Genomic DNA, 24,960 nt, shown 5'->3' with positions numbered 1-24,960 from the left:
AAGGCGTGAACCCCGGTGCGTGTGCTTGGCATTAATGGCTATAAATCGCTCACCGAGTGAGTTGAAAAATTCCAAGAATTGGTCCTCAGAAACTGCAAAACGAGGTGGGCAGTAGACTCCGGCCAGAGTGATGGGGCCGATGCTAGATTGCACGCTTATGGAAGTGGATTGCAGGTAGTCCGTCTCAGTTCTATTATGAAGGTGGAGTTTGATGCGACCTCTGATAAGTATGCCAGTGCCGCAAGTACTGGGCAAGTTCGAGTTTATGCCGTGAAACGCCATTCGCGTTCCACATAGATATTTGAAGTGGAGACATTATGTTGATTTTGATGACACGAGAAGCTGTATCAGCATATTTTGGTTTCGCATAAGGTCTTGCATTGTGGTTTGCATGAATGTCATAAATTCTTTTAGGGTTTGTTTAAGTGAGATCATCATCGTTTCAATGCCAGTTGATATATGCTGCGTTTGATCGTTTGAAGTAGTTATTTCCTGTTCTTCCCGCGTAGTAGTTGACTTTTGTGTTATTGGATTCACGCTTTTAATTCCCGATCTTAAGGCAGTAGCGAAGGAAACGCTAGGATTGGTTCGATGTGTAGGAAGGGGTGCCGTGTAAGAGGGGCTCGATTGTGGGGGAGTGTGACTGATGTGTGTGGCCTGAGCTCGTGTTGATTCTCCGTGTTTGTTAAGACGGTTCTTTAGTTCCTTATATACTACACAGCCACGCCAATTCGCTGTGTGACTTCCACCGCAGTTGCTGCACATTTTAACAGAGCTGTCTTCCTTGTTCCTATGACAGTTCGCTGTGCTGTGGGCTTCACTACAGACTACGCAGATAGAGTTCAGTGTACAGTAAGCCTTAGTGTGGCCATATTCTTGGCAGTTAGTGCACTGCACTGGGCGGTTGCGCTTGTGTAGTTCTTCTACTGTGATACGCCGATGCAATAGGAGCTGTAACTTGTAGATTGGATGAACTTCATTTTTTTTTAGTACCTGGCTCTCTGGCTCCAACTCGATTTTGAACATTGGTTGTGGTTCCTTATTTTTATACCCGTTACTCGTAGAGTAAAATGGTATACTAGATTCGTTGAAAAGTATGTATCAGGCAGAAGGAAGCGTTTCCGACCATATAAAGTATATATATTCTTGATCAGGATCAATAGCCGAGTCGATCTGGCCATGTCCGTCTGTCCGTTCGTCTGTCTGTCCGTCAGGAACTACAAAAGCTAGAAAGTTGAGATTAGGCATACAGACTCCAGGGACATAGACGCAGCGCAAGTTTGTCGAATCATGCTGCCATGCCCACTCTAACGCCCACAAACCGCCCAAAACTGCCACGCCCACACTTTTGAAAAATGTTTTGATATTTTTTCATTTTTGTATTGGTGTTGTAAATTTCTATCGATTTGTCAGAAAACTTTTTGCCACGCCCACAAACCGCCCAAAGCTGCCACGCCCACACTTTTGAAAAATGTTTTGATATTTTTTTATTTTTGCATTAGTCTTGTAAATTTCTATCGATTTGTCAAAAAACTTTTTGCCACGCCCACTCTAACGCCCACAAACCGCCAAAAACTGTCCTTCGCACTTACACTAGCTGAGTAACGGGTATCAGATAGTCGGGGAACTCGACGTTCTCTCTTGTTGTTAAGTATGTTCATGACCATTTTTGCATTAAAGTTTTCCTTGAGCGCTTCTATGATTTCAGTGGTCGAAACAGTTGCCTCAATCCCTTTGAGAACAACCTGTAGGCCCCTTGCGCTTTTTAGTTGGTATGTATAAAAGTTTTTTCCTGCATCGTCCAGGAATTTGGTTAGGATACGATGGCTAGCCTCGGTGTGAGTTTGAACTTTTGTTTCATTAATGTTCCCTTTTCTTAGGGGGATTATGTAGAACGAGTTTTCACCTATTAATGTCGCTATTTTGTTCACTAAGGCACTTGAGCTTTTTTCGCGAATGTATATTGGAGGAGGCTTAACCTTCTTAGGTTCCTCTTTAGATGGCTTTGCCGTTTGTACACTTTCATCAGTAGAATTTGCCAGAAGCTCAAATCTGTTGGTGTTTGCTGGCGTTTTATTAGTGACATCGTCTCGTGTAATTTTTGCCTTATTTTCGGATTGTTGATTTTTATTATTTTGAGGGCTGAGTTTTCTTTTAATTGTTATGTAGCGATCCATTCCAGTCTGTATGGTCGACCCGGCGTTCTTGTTTGTTTTGGTTTTCTGCTAGCACAGCGGAACCGTTAAGTTGCGTTTTTGTTTTGATCGCTGGGTCAGGGCGAGCAAGTACTTGCGTCGACGAAATTGAGCGAGCCGATGATACCGTTCCAGTTGTTGTTGTGATTGCAGTTGCAGTGGTTGTTGTTGTCACAGTACTAGTCACCGTAGCACTATGGGCGAACGACCACTTTTTGTGGAATTAATTAATAACTCGAGAACGAAGCAACATATTTAAGTTCTGTTTTTTGATGATAAAAATAGTAATATATTTGAGGAAAAATGGGCGTGGTCTTGCCTTCAAACAAAAAAAAACAACCCAAATTTTTTTTCAGTGTACAAAAAAAAAATTTTTCGATCGAAAAAATTTAAAATATAATCATAAATGAAACCAATAAAGTAAGAAATGGGGGTTGCTTACCTTGTTTTTAAAAAATATCGAAGTTTTACTTCTTGCTTCACAGCTTTTATTCTTAAAAATAGCATAAATATGTTTAAAAACTAATGTTTCCCAAAAAACATATAATTCAAGGAACTAGAATTTTATTGTAATAAATATATTTATGTTTCACACCTGTTGTTAATCATCATACACGAATTAAAGCTTTAAAACCAATAAAAATGGCGTTATTTTTTGCATTACTCGTCGTCTCTGTTATCCACTTCACGAACAAATTGCTGTTTTTCACTTTGAGGTTAGACCTTTAAAAGTTAAATTTTGGAGAAAGTGTGCAAAAGTGTGTATTTATACTAATAGCATATACTAAGAATTGATAACTCTACAACATAAAACAGGTTTTAGAGACGGAGTGAGCCGAAATTTACAAGACCAATACAAAAATGAAAAAAATATCAAAACATTTTTCAAAAATGTGGGCGTGGCAGTTTTGGGCGGTTTGTGGGCGTTAGAGTGGGCGTGGCAACATGAATCGACAAACTTGCGCTGCGTCTATGTCCCTGGAGTCTGTATACTTAATCTCAACTTTCTAGCTTTTGTAGTTCCTGAGATCTCGACGTTCATACGGACAGACGGACAGACAGACGGACATGGCCAGATCGACTCGGCTACTGATCCTGATCAAGAATATATATACTTTATATGGTCGGAAACGCTTCCTTCTGCCTATTACATACTTTTCAACGAATCTAGTATACCCTTTTACTCTACGAGTAACGGGTATAAGTATTTCGGTATTATGTTGCAAGAATAAAAATCGGACCAATTAAAATTATTTAGCCTCAGAAAGTTTGCCTTACGAAAACAATGAATTCGTTTGCTTGACTTATCTGGCCTCTCTTTTATTACGGTACCTGATTGTCACCTCGAAAAATGGATGATATGGATCTTCTGGTGAGGAGGTGAGAGATTGACTATTCAGAAACACACTTTCAGGACACGTAACTTGTATGTCGAGCAAGCCGTTAATAAGGTCATGCTGTGCTATAGGCATGCTGTGCTATAGGCATGCTGTGCTATAGGCGCAGCTAGAGATAGTTTTCCTCGATCTGATGACCTCAGATTCGCAATTTATTATCCCTAAGCTATTATAAGACGAAAGTCTACACATTCGTGGAAGCGGACGTCTTTCGATAGCGCTGCGCGAAAAAATCTCGTGTTAACGTGGTTGTGCTGAACAGTGTTAGCGGCAAATCTGCAAAAACAAACGGTGGACTTGTGCCATAGTTCTGCGCGTAACCTAGGCGTGCTGAATGACCGCGTGTTGCAGGTGGTTAGCAAAATATATAAGTTTGCAATTCTTGCAGCTGATAAAACAGCTGACAGCGCTTCCAACTTATCTCGGTGGGCGATCATGAGCGAGTGGCGTTGCCACATCAACCGTAAGACCAGTGCTGAGGTGCGAACGTTGGGCGCGTAATTTCAAAATTAAATTCAAAATTTGATTTAATTTAATTTAAAGAAATAAGTGCCACGCATAACAAGCTCGAAAAAATGAGCAGCGATCAAAAGAATGAGCGTAGAAGCTCCGTCAACCCAAGAAATGCTTGCTACTCCTATTTCTCAACTAGAGATATAGATCAAAATCAGAAGTCGACAAAGAGCAACTCGACTCTACTGACCGTCGACAGCAAGAGAGCCAGCTCTTGCCACCCTCTCTGCTCACCCCAACTCCCGCATCATGGAGTTACCAATGCCAAACCCCATCACCGCCGGCTTCTCTGAATGAAGCTCCAACAACAAGCAGTGCTAAAATTTCTGCAGTAAACTCACCACCAATAATTAAACCAACTACTAATACTGCGAGTTCGGTCCCAAAGGCCGCACAACAAAATAAAATGACAACAAAAACAGTTAGCCACGATAAGCAACAAGCGGGCCCAGCTATACAGACCGGTATGGACCGCTACATCCAGATTAAGCGCAAGCTTAGTCCACCCAACACGGTTGGCAATAAACCAAAGATCAATCGAACCAACAAAAGCACCGATCAAACGAGGAGCTCCAATGAAAACCGATTCTCCATCTTAGCAGAGGCGGACAACAACCAACCAGAGTTGGGGCAGGAGACCCAAAGGAAACCTAAGCCCCCACCTATTTACATAAGGGAAAAAAGTTCAAGCGCCCTGGTCAACAAAATTGTTGCGCTGGTCGGGGACGAGAATTTCCATGTTGTTCCGCTTATTAAAGGGAACATACACGAAACAAAGGTTCAAACGAAGTCCGAAGAACACTTCCGAGCTTTGTCTAAGTACCTGGAAGACACAAAAAAGAACTTTTACACCTATCAACTAAAAAGCAGCAAGGGACTGCAAGTTGTGCTAAAAGGTATAGAACCTGACGTCACCCCCTCCGAAATTCAGGAAGCCCTTAAGGCCAGGGGCTTCTGTGCCAAAAATGTTAGCAATATTGTTAACAGAAACAAAAAACCGCAACCACTTTTCAAGGTAGAGCTCGAACCAGATAGCAAAGCCTTAAGAAAAACGAAGTGCACCCGATTTACAAGCTGCAGCTCTTACTGCATCGAAGAATCACCGTGAAAGAACCCCACAAACGCAACGGCCCTGTTCAATGTACAAACTGCCAAGAGTATGGACACACCAAGACATACTGCACACTTCGGACGGACGTATTCCAGCCGAACCCTGCAGCAAATGATTATGTTCCTCCGCAAATCCACCTCGAAACTGAATCCACGCCAACTACATTTCAGCCGAACGAGATCAAAAAAGTCATCAGGGAGCTAAAACCAAAAAAGGCTCCAGGCGGTGACCTAATAACTACAAAAATGATAATGGAACTTCCGTACTGTGCTATTAAGGTCATCTGTAAACTCTTCAATGGAATCATAAGTCTCGGCTACTATCCGAGGAAATGGAAAAAATCAATTATTATAATGATACCGAAGCCCGGAAAAGACCACACGATTCCGTCATCTTACAGACCAATAAGTTTACTATCATGCCTGTCCAAATTATTCGAAAAATGCCTTCTAACGCGCATAATACCATATATGGGGGCCCACAACATTATTCCAGCCCATCAATTTGGCTTCAGAGAAAAACACGGAACTATAGAGCAAGTAAACAGAATAACATCAGAAATTCGCACAGCCTTCGAACATAGGGAATATTGCAGCGCGATATTTCTCGACGTATCTCAAGCATTCGACCGTGTCTGGCTCAAAGGTCTCATGCATAAAATCAAAACACACTTGCCCGGGTACACCCATAAACTCCTTGAATCCTACCTCTACAATAGAGCCTTCGCAGTAAGATGTAATACAACAATTTCCGATAGCTACACTATCGAAGCTGGGGTCCCTCAAGGTAGCGCACTTGGGCCAACTCTATTCGTCCTTTACACAGCAGATATTCCCACGAGTGACCGACTAACAACATCCACCTTCGCCGACGACACTGCGATCCTTAGCCGCTCCAGATGCCCAGTCCGTGCAACAACCCAACTCGCCAACCATCTCGTGGTAGTCGAGAAGTGGCTATCTGACTGGCGTATTAAAATAAACGAACAAAAGTGTAAACACATAACGTTTACCCTTAACAGACAAACTTGCCCTCCGCTCTGTATGAATAGCACGCAGATCCCCCAAGTTAATGAAGTAACGTATCTCGGCATCCACCTCGACAGACGTCTAACATGGCATAGACATATCAAATGCAAGAAACTGCACCTAAAACTGAAAGCCAGCAGCCTCCACTGGATTATAAACTCACGATCGCCCTTGTGCCTGGACTACAAGGTCCTGCTCTACAACTCCACTCTTAAGCCAATCTGGACGTATGGCTCCCAGTTGTGGGGGAACGCGAGCAGAACCAACATAGACATCATTCAGCGAGCCCAATCAAAGATCCTGCGAACTATCACTGGGGCACCATGGTATATTCGTAACCAAAACATCCACAGGGACCTCGGCATTCTCGCAGTAAAAGATGAAATAGACAAGCAAAAAGCGTCGTACAATGAAAAACTATCTGTCCACCCAAATCCTCTAGCAAGGGTCTTGACTCGGCTCTCCAGCCGAACCCGCTTGCAACGTACAGACCTTCCAACCCAGCCATAACTTGTCAGGGCCACTGTCTCAGTCTACATGACTCCTAATTAGGTTATAGTATAAGATTTGATACACTTATTGTTAGTCTCGTAAATGAGAAGATTCAATAAATAAAAAAATAAAATAAAAAAAAAAAAAAAAAAAAAAAAATTATAAGACTCTTGAAAACGTAAAAAAACCGCTTGGGATTGAAAAAGATTTTGATTTGTCTGCACTGTTCTTGCTCATGTCAAGCGTATTTATTATTATGGTACCCATAAATACTAAAAAGTTTGATTAATAAAATTAGTTATGGTTGGTATGAATTTTTTTATTTAGCAGAATCAGTCACTCAGTACCAAACCATAAGCCCAACTAAACAGCTACCAAATAGGCATAAGCAAATATTTGTCGGTTCACTGGGAGACCAAATAAAAATATTGGACACACAAAAATTATACACAAATCATACTTCGACCAAACGTAAACCACTGTCTGGACGTTTTGCAACGACGACCTATCACTAGAACACCTAATTTCCAATTGCAACACTTTAATAAACTAAATAACAAACATATTAGAAACACAAACCCAATAGATTCTCTTTCAACTCCTCTCACGCAAACATTTATAATAATCTACAATACCTTAGAGTCGATACCACCATATATGTACCAACTTTAACCGCATATACATTGACAATAATATATATATATTTTTTTTTTTTTAAATGCTTTTATTTATTGAACATCTTGTTTAAGAACTAACAATAAGTTTAAAAATCTTAACTATAACAAATATTTTTTTATAAACAGTTGTATTATTATACCCGTTACTCGTAGAGTAAAAGGGTATACTAGATTCGTTGAAAAGTATGTAAGAGGCAGAAGGAAGCGTTTCCGACCATATAAAGTATATATATTCTTTCAATAGCCGAGTCGATCTGGCCATTTCCGTCTGTCCGTCCGTATGAACGCTGTGATCTCAGGAACTACAAAAGCTAGAAAGTTGATATTAAGCATACAGACTCCAGAGACATAGACGCAGCGCAAGTTTGTCGATTCATGTTGCCACGCTCACTCTAACGCCCACAAACCGCACAAAACTGCCACGCCCACACTTTTGAAAAATGTTTTGAAAATTTTTCATTTTTGTATTAGTCTTGTAATTTTCAATCGATTCACCAAAAAACTTTTTGCCACGCCCACTCTAACGCCCTCAAATCGACCAAAGCTGCTACGCCCACACTTTTGAAAAATGTTTTGATATTTTTTCATTTTTATATTGGTCTTGTAAATTTCTATCGATTTGCCAAACAACTTTCTGCCACGCCCACTATAACGCCTACAAACCGCCAAAAACTGTGTTTAAGACTCTCCTTCTCCCTTCCACTAGCTGAGTAACGGGTATCAGCTAGTCGGGGAACTCGACTATAGCGATCTCTCTTGTTTTTCCAACTGTTCTATGATTAAACGGCCCTAAAAATTTCTTCGCTAGGTTGGTAGGTCTTTTCGCCGGAGACGGGAACGGCTGCTGAGCTGGGTCAAGCCTCTCGCTAGGTGATTGGGTATGGTATTTTTCCTTAAGTTCCGTAATTGCATTGGTAACTGATGGGATATTGAGGTCTCTTTGAATGTTTTCATTCCGAACGTACCACGGTGCCCCAGTGATGGTTCTCAAAATCTTTGATTGTATTCGCTGTATGATGTCAATATTGCTGTTGCTGGCATTGCCCCATAACTGTGAGCCATAGGTCCAGATAGGTTTCAATTAAGAATTGTAGAGTAAGACGTTGTGATCTAGGCTGAGCGGAGAACCAGAGTTGATGAGCCAGTGTAAGTTGTTGGCTTTAATTTTCAGTTGAGTTTTATTGGCTTCAATGTGCCTGCGCCATGTGAGTCTTCTGTCAAGGTGTACTCCTAGGTACGCTACCTCATCTGCTTTCGCCCAAGAACGCTGCCTTGGGGGACTCCAGCCTCAATTACATGATCAGTGGAAGTGGCAGTGTTGCACCGCACAGCAAACTTTCTGTCATAGAGGTAAGAAGTTTGTGTGTGCTTTCGAATGCTTGGGATACGTCTAAAAATACTGCTGTACAGTATTCGCGATTTTCGAATGCAGTTCTTATTTTCGATGTTTTTCACCTGTTCAATGGTTTCGTGGCATTCGCGAAATCCAAATTGATGGGCTGGGATTATATTGTGGGTTCTTAGATGTAGATTAAGTCGGACTGTGTAGTCCTTACCAGGCTTTGGAATCATTATGATAATCGACCTCTTCCTTCGTTGTGGAAAGTAACCCAGTTTGGTGATGGCATTAAAGAGCTGGATTATATAGCGAGCTGCAGAGTGAGGCAGCTGGATGATCATTTCCGGTGTTATAAGGTCGCAGCCCGGGGATTTTTTTGGGCTTCTTTAGGACGAAACACAATTGGGGTGTGTTGCTGGTGGCAGTTTACGGGTGAGGACGGTAGCGAGAACGTGCTAGTAGCCTGGTTTGGCGTGAACACATTTTGTAGGTGAGCGGCAAATGTGGTGGCTCTGTCTGCATCACTACGGGCCCAGCCGCCTGAGGAATTCCATATCGGCAAAACGGCTTAAGTCGGTGTGCAAAGAGTTGAGTGGGCTCTCCACAGTGACTTATGTTTCGTGGCTGTTGGTGTGAGTTGCTCTATGTATCGGCGCTGATCGTCTTCCTCTTCTTGTTTTAGAACGTTGGCCAGTTTTCGTGTGGCTACTTTTAGCTTTTGTTTTGCAGTTGGGGATCTAGAAGATTGCCATTCTCTGCGTAAGCGTCGTTTTATGTGGACGAGTTGCTCGATTTGTGCGTTGGTCTTTTTTGAATTAATTGTAGTATTTGTGATTTTGGATGTTGCAGTAAGAGCTGCTGCAGTAAGGATGGATTGCAATGCACACGTGCAGCTCTCTATATCAGATTCACTATTGAGTTTTGGGCTTAGCTTAATGTGTGAACTTATGTATTTTTTATACCTGAGCCGGTTTGTTTTGTGAGAAGTCAATCTGTATGGTGGTTTCACGTTTTCTGCGTATCGGCGGAGGTGAATTAGTACAGGCGAGTGATCAGAAGACAAATCCGGCAGACATTTAGCTTTAACAAAACTGTCGACCCACCTTTTTTCGTTTTGTTTTGCTGATAGTGCAGCAGTACCGTTTGTTGCTTGCGGTTTTACTTTCGCTGACTCAGTCAGAGTGTGAGCGGGTGCAGCGGACGACGAAATAGAGCGGGCTGTCGATATAGCTCCAGCTGTTGTTGTTGGAGGTAGCGGGGCTTGTGTCGGAGCTAACAGAGCGGGAGAGCAAGAGCGCGAGGAGAGCAAGTTCAATCGCCGACGTGTGAATCCGTGTTTTTCTCGAGCTCCGCACAAAATCGGTTGTTTTGATTGAAGTGAACGACCAATAAAATAAACTAAATAAATAATTCGAAAGCGATAGAGACGCTCTATGCGATGCAAGATCGCTTAAATAGATATAGTGATTCGTTATCTTAAATAATAAAACTATGAGTCAGAACGACACTCGCGCTCAGTGTCAGCGTAAGCAAGACAAACGCCGGCTCTCAATTCAACGCAACAACGCGTACTTTTCCTACGTCTCACCGACAACCCCCAACGCAGACATCGAGCGGTCAATAACCCATAGCCCAAGAAACCTTCTTCTACCAACTCTATGGAGTTTGTTTAGTTAGTAGTTTGTAAGGTACGCCTTGATTGTATTCACCGAATAGTCGAATGCTTTTAAAGTCTCTTTGTAAATCGACAAAGCCTTATAATTTATTCTTAGTCATTTATTTATTACATTTTATATAATTTCTTTCTTTTTTATATATATTAAATAAAAAAGTTTTATTTAATAACTAATCTAATTCATAATTAAAACATCTAAATAATAAAATGTGAACAATTTTTACAAGAAATGGTTATTTAGTTCGTAACCTCTCTATAAAGACGTTCCAGATAGTGTCGGTTGTGGTGATATCTTAGGCCGAATCATCATTTTGGACTTTTTTAATGTGTAGTCCCAACCTCTCCAACGAAACCATACTATTCCTTGCCGCGCAGTTAGATCTTGGGGATCATGAAGATAAAGACCATTTAGACCCCGTCCACAGGACTTCCACCACCAGCCACCCTAGAAAGTTAAATAAATTGTGTTATTTTCGAATAATAAAATATTGAACTCAGTTTCTTTGTTTTTTTATTTTACTTATGCGAATTCGAACTGTATGTAATCACTCTAAAGGAGAACTAAGAACATAAAACGGGTAAATGATGATACAAACAGATTTATGTTGGCCTTTTTGGTGGGCTCGAAACACGTAAGATTCTTGTCAACGATTGTCGATAAAGCATTTGCCCCAAAGAATATGATTCTTTAAAGGTGTAGTAGATTATGGTCTATGCTTTCCATTACTGATTTCATTGGACTATAAATTATTTTTTGTCTTATGATTTCCACTAGCAAGATGCAGTTTTGTCCTCATGGAGATTGAGGAGTCACTGCAGGCTTTTAAAGTAAAAGGGGCTTCGCAAACGTACTTAATTATTGAAAAATTAGGATTTTCTTTTAAGTTATAAGTGCTTAGTTAAAGGAACTAGTTTTAATGGACAAAATATTGTATTCCTCGTAGCCTGATGTTATCCTACCCGTTACTCGTAGATTAAAAAAGATTCGTGTAAAAGTATTTAGATGGAAGCGTTTCCGACCGTAAAAAGTATATATATTCTTGATCAGGATCAATAGCAGAGTCGATCTGTCCATGTCGGTCTCCCTGTTCGTCGACCACACTTATTTAAAAAGGTTTGATATTTTTTCAGTTTTGTATTAGTCTTGTAAATTTCTATCGCTATGCCAAAAAATTTGTTTGCCACGCCCCTTCTAATGCCCACAAACCGCCCAAAGCTGCCCACACTTTTGAAAAATGTTTTGATATTTTTTGACTTTTGTATCAGTCTTGTAAATTTCTATCGACTTGCAAGAAAAAATTTTGCCACGCCCACTCTAACGCCCACAAACCCCCAAAAAGTGTCAGTGTTGAAGAGTCTACTTTGCACTTCCACTAGCTGAGTAACGGGTATCAGATAGTCGGGAAACTCGACTATAGCGTTCTCTCTTGTTTTTTTTTAAGAATTCCGTTTTAAAGTCCGTAACCTATTATTGGTCTGCCGGATTGCTTATTAGTTCGTGTAGCATGTTAGTCATCTCCTATTACTCGTCTTAGTTTATAATGTGTTTAGTAGTCGTAATTGCTGTTCTTGATTCGACTATTTCAAAGACTTGGTTTTCGTCCAGTACTTTTATAATAAGATGTTGCTCGTTTCGTTTGTGGTAACAAAATCTTTTACTTTTCTTATATATTTTTTCTTTAATCTGGAGGTAATATTGTTCCTCATATTTTTCGTACGGAAAGGGTTATCGGTATAATGTTGTACTGGGGAAGAAATCTTTACAGATATTACGGTGAACTCGGCCACCTAGTTAAGGAAAACTTCCCTGGGTGTTTCGAATTGGCAGAATAATTTCTTAAACATGACACATTTCCCATCAGGTATGGAGAATTCCTGCGTGAATTATGGCTGTTATTAAAAGTGTAAATGTCTAACGGTCTGTTTAGTATTTCTGGCGTCTGTAATATATCAGGTTAAGGTATATTTCGTAGTCATGGATTGCCCGTGAATTTCAGGTAAATCGATTTTTATACCCGTTGTTCGTAATATAATATACGTTTTTCAATTGAAAAAAAAAAGCTCGATGTGTAAATACTTATGACCACCTCCGCATAGTGACATATTCACTCTTCATATTAAAAAACTAAAGCCGATCTTTTAGAAAGCTTCACTCTTCAAAAGACTCATAAATAACATTCTCCCAAGATACTTAGCGATCCTATAAGCTTGACATATAAAGCTACGTAGAACTTAGTGACATATTCACTCTTCATATTAAAAAGCTAAAGCCGATCTTTTGGAAAGCTTCACTCTTCAAAAGACTCATAAATAACATTCTCCCAAGATACGAACCGCTTAACGGTAACGAGCTTAACGATCCGATAAGCTTGACATATAAAGCTACGTAAAACTTAGTGACATATTCACTTTTCATATTAAAAAGCTAAAGCCGATCTTTTGGAAAGCTCCACTCTTCAAAAGAATCAGAAATAACATTATCCCAAGATACGAACCGCTTAACGGTAACGAGCTTAACAATCCGATAAGCTTGACATATAAAGCTAAGTAGAACCTAAAAGGCTTATGCTGATCCTCTGTAAAAGGTTTGCTGGGCCGAAAGAATACATTTCATAACTGTTCATAACTGGCCTCTGGTGGAAACTTATCAAAAAAAGATTATAAAAGGATAATATTTTTTTTTCATTAAATCAATCACCAAAAAAGATTATTGGCGCAGTCGGTGGGATACTGAAAAAAAGTTCTAGTGTACTCGTTATCCTTTGACAATCTAGCCAAAAGAGAAAACTTGTACGACCAAGTAACCTTTTCTCATTGTACCCGCGAATTGGCCGCAATTCGGTTCGTTTAAAGTGACTAAAATCGGTATCCGCACATGAACCTATGCGATCTGAGGTAATTTAAAGACCTAATTTCGTGAAGTGAGACCTCCACTAAGGTGTAATACAATTAAAAGGCGCACAGTGCAGTTCACTTAAGACATAAGTCTCGACATACTGTAGTAGTCTGTGAACGAAAACAGTAGCCCACTAAAATCAATAGTGCGACCGCTACTATTGTATAAAACAACAAAAAGTTAAAAAATGCAGTTCACTTAGTACATAAGTCTCGACATACTGAAGCAGTCTGTGAGCAAGAACAGAAACTAACTTATAAATAAAACTAAAATGGCGTTAACAGCGGAAAATCTGTCTCAATTACTTCGGCAAATACGCCAAGTACCACAATTCTCCGGAGACCCATCAAATCTCAGCTCGTTCAAAAATTAAGACAAACCGCCCAACATGAAGGTCTATACGAAGACCCAATTTCAAAAACATCCGAAGTCAACTAAGACTTCTCGGATGGAAACAATAATTAACGAAAGACAATTCATTCATTCATTCAATAAATGATAAATTTCCGATTCCTAACATGGACGAAATACTAAGCAAATTAGAAAAATGCCAGTATTTTTAGTACAAACGGAGTTTTCGACCAAACATTGTCACTATGAGTACATCCGCATGCTATTTGGCTTAAAAAATGCTCCTGCAACCTTCCAACGGTACTACTAAGCTTTCAAGCAGAACATCAAATGATCATGAACAAAATTATAGGAAATTATAGAAAAACAAGAGAGAACGGTATAGTCGAGTTTCCCGACTATCTGATACCCGTTACTCAGCTAGTGGAAGTGTGAAGGAGAGTTTTCAACACTGACAGTTTTTGACGGTTTGTGAGCGTTAAAGTGGGCGCGGCAAAAAGTTTTATGGCAAATTGATAGAAATTTACAAGACTAATACAAAAATGAAAAAATATCAAAACATTTTTCAAAAGTGTGGGCGTGGTTTGTGGGCGTTTGAGTGGGCATGGCAACATGAATCAACAAACTTGCTCTGCGTCTATGTCTTTGGAGTCTATATGCTTAATCTCAACTCTCTCGCTTTTGTAGTTCCTGAAATCTCAGCGTTAATACGGACGGACAGACGGCCAGACGGAAATGGCCATATCACCTCGGCTATTGATCCTGACCAAGAATATATAATAAATTTTTTTGGTGATTGATTTAATGAAAAAAAAAATATTTTTTTCTTTTATAATCTTTATTTGATAAGTTTTCACCAGAGGTCAGTTATGAACTAATTTTCAAATGTATTCTTTCTGCCCAGCAAACTTTTAAGTTCTACTTAGCTTTATATGTCAAGCTTATCGGATTGTTAAGCTCGTTACCGTTAAGCGGTTCGTATCTTGGGAGAATGTTATGAACAATTCTCGAACAGGATACAGAAGAGGGCGAGAAAGTTATTTCGTACTCTAGCCGGACCATTAGCGCATTTGAGAAAAACTACTCAACAACAGAGAAGGCGTGCTAGGCGTCTAGGAAATTAAATCCATACCTGTTTGGGTACCACTTTAAGGTAATGCCGGATCACATGACACGTGGCTAAACAACATAGAAAGCCCTTTGTAAAAGGATGGGCATTAGGGATACATCAATATGCTTTTGAGATTGCGTACAGAAAGGGTCAGTTGAACGTGGTGGTATTCGAGCTCTGGTAGTCACTACCAGAGGCCATGACATCAGAGACATTACAATAACAATAATTAACGAAAGACAATTCATTCATTCATTCAATAAATGATAAATTTCCGATTCCTAACATGGGCGAAATACTAAGCAAATTAGAAAAATGCCAGTATTTTTAGTACAAACGGAGTTTTCGACCAAACATGGTCACTATGAGTACATCCGCATGCCATTTGGCTTAAAAAATGCTCCTGCAACCTTCCAACGGTACTACTAAGCTTTCAAGCAGAACATCAAATGATCATGAACAAAATTATAGGAAATTATAATAAAACAAGAGAGAACGCTATAGTCGAGTTTCCCGACTATCTGATACCCGTTACTCAGCTAGTGGAAGTGCGAAGGAGAGTTTTCAACACTGACAGTTTTTGGGGGTTGTGAGCGTTAAAGTGGGCGCGGCAAAAAGTTTTTTGGCAAATTGATAGAAATTTACAAGACTAATACAAAACTGAAAAAATATCAAAACATTTTTCAAAAGTGTGGGCGTGGTTTGTGGGCGTTTGAGTGGGCATGGCAACATGAATCAACAAACTTGCTCTGCGTCTATGTCTTTGGAGTCTATATGCTTAATCTCAACTCTCTCGCTTTTGTAGTTCCTGAAATCTCAGCGTTAATACGGACGGACAGACGGCCAGACGGAAATGGCCATATCACCTCGGCTATTGATCCTGACCAAGAATATATAATAAATTTTTTTGGTGATTGATTTAATGAAAAAAAAAATATTTTTTTCTTTTATAATCTTTATTTGATAAGTTTTCACCAGAGGTCAGTTATGAACTAATTTTCAAATGTATTCTTTCTGCCGAGCAAACTTTTAAGTTCTACTTAGCTTTATATGTCAAGCTTATCGGATTGTTAAGCTCGTTACCGTTAAGCGGTTCGTATCTTGGGAGAATGTTATGAACAATTCTCGAACAGGATACAGAAGAGGGCGAGAAAGTTATTTCGTACTCTAGCCGGACCATTAGCGCATTTGAGAAAAACTACTCAACAACAGAGAAGGCGTGCTAGGCGTCTAGGAAATTAAATCCATACCTGTTTGGGTACCACTTTAAGGTAATGCCGGATCACATGACACGTGGCTAAACAACATAGAAAGCCCTTTGTAAAAGGATGGGCATTAGGGATACATCAATATGCTTTTGAGATTGCGTACAGAAAGGGTCAGTTGAACGTGGTGGTATTCGAGCTCTGGCAGTCACTACCAGAGGCCATGACATCAGAGACATTACGAAGAACGCAGGAGACAGAGGCCAAAGCTGAGTGCAGCTGGATCAAAGAATTGCGAGAGAAAAAAAAGCACATCCTCAGAAGTTCCTAGACTATGTATGGATGCAACACCCTTCTTAGGCAGGTTCCGCATAGAACAAGGAATGAAGATGTGGTAACCTGGAAGCTGTGCGTTCCGTGTCAATTAAGTGAAACCGTCCTGCGAGAAAACCACGACTTCCCCGCAGCCGGGCATGTGGGCAGAGCCAAGCTCGACTGCCAGCCCGGTACTACTAGACAGGAATGCAGAGAAACGAAAGGGCGTACGTGCGGGAATTCCAGGACTGCGCAAGGTTCAAACCAAATTAGCGGCAGGCAGCGGGAAAAATTACGCAAGTCCCGGAAGACCCCACGGCAGCCCATTCAGCTGACTTCGTCGGACCAATGCCAAGGTCATGGCATGGAAACAATATGACTCAGTTGGTACATTTGCGAACAGCCACGGCGGAAACGTTGCAGAAAGCGTTTAGGGAACGCATAGTCGCGAGGTTTGGAGTCCCGAATGTGGGGATCACAGACAACGGCGTTCAGTTTATAAGTCAGGAGTTCAAGAAGTTCCTTAATTACATGGGAATAAAGCAACAGCTTACGGCGCCAAACACCCCGCAGGAGAATTCGACGGAGAGAGCGAACCGCCCTGAAGAGACAATGATAAATAGCGCAGAGAAACCTGGAGAGAGTGGCCTAAGACCAGGCCAGACACTACATCCTGCGAGGAAGGCAATGGAAGCCAAGGATTGGTGACTTGGTGTGGGACAAAGTGTCTCTGAGGCTCGATGCGCCGTACCAAATTGTGGATTTCATATCGCTAGTGATCTGAAAGATCCGCCACCGAAGGATAGAAAGGAATGCACCGTACACATCAGCGACCTTTAGCAACAGGATCAGGTGGAGGTTGATAGCGAGAATAAGGATGCGGATCCGATGGCAGGAAACAGGTAGAGTAAGCAGTAGAGCCAACACTACCCGAGAATGGACGGATTCAGTCAAACGTTCTAGCATTAGACCAAAATTGGAGTCAACGGAGTAAACTGGAATACTGTATCCCACAAGCATTCCCGGGGATGTTATATTCAAACTTTAATACACCTTATTAAACTTGTTTTAATGTGTTTAAAAATTGGGTTTACAAGTACATAACTTGGCTAAATACACATGGATGTTTATTTATCGGGACAGAAATTAGCTTGCTTCAATTTAAGCTTCTTAACTGGAAAATGCTTGGTCTTGTAAAGCCGTCATTCTGTTTGCGTAAACCTTTTTCAGATAACAATTATATTTTGTGGTATATTTATTCGCCACTCGGCAATGCACACTGCGACCAATTACTATCTCTTCAGTTTGGCTGTTTCTGATCTGCTGTACCTATTATTCGGTGGGTAATCTTAGAAAATGTAATTTTCTGAATATTCTATTTGAATAAAACTAGGACTACCAACAGAAGTGTTTTTGTACTGGCATCAGTACCCGGATCTCTTTGGCATGCCATTTTGCTAAATACGCGCTTTTATTTCCGAGCGTTAGTATTAGTACCTTCTTTTAATTTTATTACAGCCATTTGTAATACCAGCTATATTTCAGATGACGACCGTTTTTTCGTCTGGCCACCGCCAAAGTCAACAGCCTCCACCACTGGGGAAAAATAAGGTCACCAACGTTGAGATGGAGACACCCGTTTCAGCGTCAGGCCACGTGGGACTAAGGAATAAGGAAGAGACACAACGGCTGTTTATCCATCTTGCCACCGCAAGAGTCAACAGTCCCCAACAACGGGGAAAGGTGGGATCATCACCGTTGAGATAGTGAAGCGACAGGACCGCAACCTTTCAGCGTCAGGTCAAAGCCAGAGCCAACGTAACCATGCCACGAGCGAACCAGAGTACTGCTACATACAAGAAAGGTCGAAAAAGTAGGAAAGGAAGAAATGAGAAGGAGTCAAGGCAACCGTTTTCCCGTCTAGCTATCACCAGAGTCAACGGTAGACCAGCAGTAGAACTTACCGCTTATTAAATCCCGAAGAAAGCAAAGAGATGGTACGCCTTAACAGAGCAGTTTCGTAAGGATAGGAGACTGGAATCAAAGACAGACGCCCGGGCCCGGGCGTTCTTTGCGCGGAGCGCTGAACCCAATTCTGGCGCGTCAGCATTGTTTATACAAAGCTACTTAGTTGCTACGAAGCAATATATTGTTAATTGTTAACTACTCCCCCCTCAAGTTTATGGCCGTCCTCGGTCATATTGAAAGTGTCGATGGTGCGCTGTATCTCCCTGGAGGCTCGTCTTCTCCTTAATGCCAGATAAAGGGCGAGAGAGCCAATCAAGCCGAAGTTTAGGACCACACCAGCCACGAACCAGAGTCTAGGCGAGCCTTCAGATTCCATATCATCCATAAGGTTTTGGATGGAATGTAGGTTGTCGTTACTCATCCGGTGTAGCAGAGGGATGCTGAGCACAGGGTCGTGGCCAACGATGCTAAGTAGTGGTGAACGCACAATGCCTGGCTGCTTGCTTAGTGTTTTCCGTAGATTTACGAATTCTGAGCCGTTGATGGTTGCCGTTCGCTCGAAGGTTACCAGGTAGGTTCCCTCTATCAGTGTTTCGGGGCTGCCATCAGTGCTAACGTGAGCCGCGGCTTCGTTGATAATCACAACGCCGTCATCTACGGGGTTTACTTCTCGCAAGTGGCTGGGTTGAGTGTGGCATTGAGCAGCGTTTCCAGCATGGAGTGAGCGCACGCAAGTTTCGCGCCGAGACCGCTCGCAGAACGTGTAGTGTGTGGTATCTGTGCATCCGGTGACCGCAAAGGTGTCATGTTCGCATTCGGCCAGAGTGTCCTCGTCGAGGCGCAAGATGGTGTGTTGGTGAGATACAGGGTAGACGGCGACTTTCTTGCAACTGAACTTGACTCTAGGGTAGGCAATTAAAATATGAATGCTATTCTCGGACTGGAGGACTCTGATCTTAGATGCTTCTATTAAGCTGACAATTGGGGTATCCTGTTCTACAAGAGACTTCAAGTCGGCATGATCAAGAATTGTGGGATTTATAATGTTTGATTTGGCCAAAGTAATAGTGAGAATTAAATTTTGAATTTCTGTAGACAGCATCCTATTTCTTGCCAGTAGTGCTTCATATAAGTGCGGAGTGTCAACCAAGTCGCCTTTACGGGCAGTGATCACCTTATTGATGGTGTCAGTTAACTTATTTATCTGTTTCTGGGTTTCGGAGTTTATAGCTATCTGCCTGGAATTAGACTCTACTAGTTGGGCCTCTGTGATCTTAATCTTTAAGAGGTCCGTGACATCGGGAGTGCCCGCCACCACCTTTAAGGCTGTACCTAAGAAATCTAGACTCCTAGCGATCCTATGGTGGACTTTGAGAACGGACAACAAGGTTCTAAGATGGTCAGTATCGACCTCTAGCAACTTACGCATATGTGAATGGGGAAAGGACTCAGACAGTTTCTGCGTTTCATCTATCATACTAGCGTACTCGGAAAGGTTACTCGAATGTTTCAAGAGGTCACGCTGTTCAAACACCAGCACATCCCCATCTAACACAGGAATGTAGTTGGCATGCGAAAAGTCGGTGATCCGAGCATTCGCTACTACCAAGGACATGAACATCATGAGGGTGAACCTGGAAATTAAAGACAAGGTGATACTACAGTGCTCGGGTTTTCCTTAACATAACTTACTACCTAACTGTAGAGGGGATGCCTACTTGAGGTTGTCCTTGTGGACCACCCTCCCCTTAATAAGAACAGACGTTCCCAGGTCTGCCTGCACTTTTTGCTCGGTGCATAGTGGAGTTAGCTTATTTCCTAACCTCTTGTTGTTTTTTACAAACACGTGTTCTCCCACCTCAAACACGCGGTTTTGCCGGGATGGGTTGCATCTTCCGATGCTGTCTTGCTGAGCCTTTACTAATCTTGCCTTGATTTCTAGGCAGCGCTCGTGGGCCCCTGGGTGAACCACCTCAATTGGTCTCTCACGAGTAACTGAGTGCACGGTTTTGTTATATTCTATCGTTGCCCTCAAGATTAGTTCTACTGTGTCATTCGTTTTTTTGTCCAACTTCAGGCACCTGGCGATTTCTGCCAATGTGCTGTGGAACCGTTCAACTTGGCCATTGGACGAGCTGTGGAGTGGGGGCGCATTTACTATGTCAATGCCGAAGCTGTTCTTGAGCATTGAGGTGACAGTTTCCGAGTTGAATGCGGGCTCATTGTCACAATAGACCGTTTTGATATTGGGGAACAGGTTAATGATCTGCAACAGGGGTGCTGTGATGTCCACTATTGTTCTAGACACCACTGGTTGCACTATTGCAAATTTAGAAAATTTGTCAACACACGTCAGGAATAGCTTCCTGTCGGTTGAGAATATGTCAATATGCACCATCTCACCTGTATAGCTGGGTATGGGCGTTTCCCCAAGCTCTTGCTTTTTCGGGTGCCTGTCATACTTTGCTTGGGTGCAAACCCTACAATTAGCTACTACTTCTTTAGCTAAACTGCCCATTTTAGGAAAGTAATAATCCCGAAGGACTTGTTTAATGTTTTCCTGCGCGGCTCTGTGAGCACGGTTGTGCTCAGCAGTGACGATTTCGATCTGTTCGTTTTTGTCGGTTATGTCTAACACGACATTCTTACAGTGACGAAATTGGGTGGCTGGAAAGTGGGAAATGAGGTCGTGTTGGAAGTTTGCCAGAGTGGGCAAGTCGCAGTGAATAGCGTTCACGACGTCAGGATTTACCACCTCCTTAAGTGTTTTTAATAGCCAACTTTTATCAGTAAAGCTGATCAAGTGGCGAGATTTGCTTCGAAAGAGCACCAGGTTCCGTTTGAGCGGAAAACGTGCTGCCTCCAGAATGATCTGGTTCCTGAAGCAATTTAACGGTTTGTCCGTGGTCTCGACCGTGTAGGTCAGGGAGAGCTCACTGTGAATGGTCGCAGCGTCTTATTGGGGTTCGTTTTGTAAGGCATTCAAATTCTGCCTAGAGAGGGCGTCTGCCACGAAATTTTCTTTGCCAGGTTTGTAGAAAACCTTGGCATTGTGCTGGTCTATGTAAGATTTCCACCTCTTTATCTTGGCATTCGTGTTCCTGTCGGCAACAGCGAAAGTGAGGGGTTGATGGTCGGTAAATATATTAATTTCCCTAGAGCCATACAGGAAGTTCTGCAACTTACCTAGGGCCCATACAATCGCCAGCAATTCCCTTTCGTTTGTGGCGTAGTTCTGCTCGGGCTGTTTAAGGGTACGCGATATCATGGTGATTGGCCTGCCCTCCTGGGATAGGACTGCACCGATACCACTTGCCGAAGCATCTGTAGTAAGGTCAAAAGGCTTTTTAAAGTCGGGGTATTTGAGTATAACATCCTCGGATGCTAGTATGTTTCGCAGCCTTTGGAACGCGTTGCGTTGAGTTTCATTAAACTCAACAGGAATTTTTTTAGACATGTGTTTGCTCACCGAACCATTTTCCCCTTTTAGGATATCTGTGATCGGGCGGGCTATGGCAGCAAAGTCTTTGATGAAGACTCTGTAGTAGCTGGCTAAACCAAGGAAGGACCTAACCTTGTAAACGCTATCTGGTTCAGGGTACTCCTGAATGGCCTTCACCTTCTCCGGATCGGATTTAGTTCCGTCCTTACTGACAATAAAGCCGAGGTATTCTACACTCTCTTTAAAGAATTTAGTTTTCTCCTGGCTTACTCTCATGTTGGCATCGATTAGGCATTTTAACACCGTATCGATGTGGCGGACATGGTCGGCCTCATTTTCTGAGAAAATTATTACGTCATCTACATAGACGTAACATATTTTCCCAATTTGTTCTCTTAGTACATCGTCTAAGGCTCTTTGAAAAATGCTGCTTGCATTCCTCAAGCCGAACGGTAGACGACAAAACTCGTATTTGCCGCCGTTTACCGAGAACGACGTCTTCTCACGGTCATGTTCCGCGAGGTAAATTTGGTGATACCCTGATTTAAGATCAAGGGTAGTGAAGAATTTTGCCTTTCCCAGATTCGCTAGAATCATGGGAATGCTAGGCATAGGGTAACGGTCCGGGATAGTGCGCTCATTGAGCTTCCTGAAGTCTATTACCAACCTCTTGTTCGGGTTACCGAACGCGTCAGTGCCCTTTTTGTCAACAACCCACGTCGGGCTGTTATATGGAGACCTTGATGGCCTGATAATGCCATCTTTAAGCAATTGTTTGACTTCGATATTCACGAAGTCAGAAACACCCATGAGGTTTGGGTAGGTTCTCGAGTACACCGGTTCGTTGTCTACTGTCCGAATTGTGGCAGTGACAGCGGTGTTGAAAGGAAGAGCTTCGTGTGAAGTAGAGAAGGCCTTTTTCCTTCTCAGAATTGTGTCCTTGAACTCCTTTTTAATGGAGGTAGGCACCACAATGTCATTCACATCCGTGAAGTTCACACTAGGGCAGCTGAAAAAATGAAGTTTTTCACAAATGCCCTGATACTCTAAAGACTCCTCAGCTAGGTTCAACTTGACTCCGGCCTGTGTTAACAGGTCTAAGCCTATAATAGCGTCGAACGAGTTAATGGAATTCAATAGGAAGAATGGAGCGTTGTGCTTGAAGACCTTCATAAAGCACTTTTGTTTGATTTCGGTGGAGCCATGTATAGAGCTCACCGAGAACGGACTGGCGACCGGCCTTACATTTTTTAGCTCCTTTACGGGCTTAATGTAATTTTTTGCCGCGCCGGTGTCAATTAACATCTTTAAAGTCCTCCCAGCCAACCGTCGTTCGATGAACGGCAACCGGGAGCGCCCCCTAAAAAATTCAATGAGTCATCGCTTGGAGCGTACCCATTGTCACTATCAATTTCCTTAACGGCAGCCTTTGCTGCCTTCTCATACTCCAGCTTGGGGTCTTTTGTCTTCGAGTCATTGGTTTTGGGGGTCTCTTGGACCATGTTGTTCAGGCGTTGACGTCTCGGCCCTGTGAAACGGTCCGAAGAATTTCTCCTCTTAGAGGCATTGGACTCATTGGGTTTATTCATATTATATTCAGTGCGCTGCCTGAAATTGGAGCACGAGTCGACCTCCATAGGTTGAGGTGCTTGCGCCTGGTTGTCATTGTTGGTCTGACCATTACCATTACCCTTTTGTCGTCTGACAAAGTGTGGGTTTCTGTCCTGGCCTTGTTCCTCTTTGTTGTCTTTTCCCTGTCTACCCTGGAAGCGGCCCTTGCCGTTTCCAGACGTCTGCGCACGTTCCTCTACGGCCTTGGCGTAGGAAGTTGCGAACATGCTCCTTTCAATGCTTGCTTCTGCTTCTCTGGCCAGAGCCAGGGCAGATGGCAAGTCTTTAGGTTGAGCCGGGAAAACCACAGCTCTAAGGGACTTTTTGAGGCCCGAGGTGAAAGCATGGAGGGCATCGGCTCTAACCTCCGCGTTGAGCAAGTCAGCGCCCTCTTGTTCGTGTGTCATCACAATCTTATTGGTGACGAGCGTCAACTTCTTCTCGACTTCGTCATAGTACTGCATCAATGGCAGGTCCCCTTGCCTGACCATCTCCAATCCCTGCCTCAGTAGGCGTAGGGATGTCTTATCTGAATACGTGCAGTCTAACCTGGCCAAAATGGCATCGAAATTCAGTACAGTGTTGTGAGACACGAGCAAGGCCCCAGCTGCGCCTCTAATTTTGTTTCGTAAGATAACTACAGCTTGGTAATGCGCGCTACTGCCATTATAAGGCTTGAATAGGTCATAAGCGTATACGGCCGCCTGTCTCCAGGCCACATACTCGTCTTGGGTGCCAGAGAACTCTGGCACAGACTTGATTATGTCTAATGGTAAGTCACACCTAACCTCAGGATTCACAGTAACCTTCTCGTACGTGATGATTTGCGGTGCTTCCACCTGCAAACTCTGTACCCGCGCAGCTAAGGTGTTTATTTGTGATTGAAACTGGGTCTGTTGTTGTGCCAATGCCTGTCTGACGGCATTGTCGATAAATGCTTGGATCTGAGCTGGGTCCATGGTGCTGTTTATAGGGGGGCTAGCTAACGGCTGATCTACTAACGGGCTTGCTTGTTCCTCCTCCCAACCGTCCTCACTATCGTATTCAACCTTTATGTCTCTATAAGTACCTGCCCAACTCATTGGTTGGTTGACACAACACAAATATGTATTTTCGCCGAGCACAAACGATCGGCTTATTATGTATGACAGGAAAAGGTATGCAATATAATAATCTTTTATTGGGTATGCAACGAAAATTTGTTTCGTCAAAGTATGCAATATTTTTTACTAAAAGAGGGTATGCAATGTATTTTATTAAAACTGGGTATGCAAATAAAAAAATTTTTGGTTCCTCTAAAAGGTATGCAACACTTATTTTTTAATAAGGTATGCAACAAAAATTTACTCTGCCGAAAATATGCAATGCTTTTGCGATTAAATCCACAACGCACAACTATTACGTGGCCAGATACACAACTTTTTTCACTAGTAAATTTCTTGATTGCTTCAATGAAGTCACTTGTAAAACTTACATGGTCCTCTAACTTAACTACCCTGTTTGTCGCCTGACAAAGTGTGTTAAATTAGATTGGTGGGTTCAGATTGTTGGTTGGGCGCCAATTATATAAGTTCCGGTGGGTCCAGAGATCTTCCTTCTTTAGCTGAGGTTCGTCTTAGACACTGTTTACGGAG

At 42.3% G+C, this 24,960-nt stretch overlaps 1 protein-coding gene across 1 annotated transcript in view; it reads right to left on the bottom strand.

Moving 5' to 3' along the window:
- Nucleotides 1–10,476: 10,476 nt before the first annotated feature.
- Nucleotides 10,477–24,960, bottom strand: part of LOC26535340 (angiopoietin-2) — a 193,271-nt gene continuing 178,787 nt past the window's right edge. Inside the window, exon 7 of the mRNA XM_039371515.1 lies at nucleotides 10,477–10,872. Within this exon, the coding sequence (XP_039227449.1) occupies nucleotides 10,681–10,872 (192 nt within the window). The 3' untranslated portion in view covers nucleotides 10,477–10,680. The remainder of the gene's footprint in view (nucleotides 10,873–24,960) is intronic.

Source organism: Drosophila yakuba, chromosome 2L (assembly GCF_016746365.2).
Source record: "Drosophila yakuba strain Tai18E2 chromosome 2L, Prin_Dyak_Tai18E2_2.1, whole genome shotgun sequence".
Taxonomy (NCBI): domain Eukaryota; kingdom Metazoa; phylum Arthropoda; class Insecta; order Diptera; family Drosophilidae; genus Drosophila; species Drosophila yakuba.
This window is presented reverse-complemented; position numbering and strand designations above follow the sequence as displayed.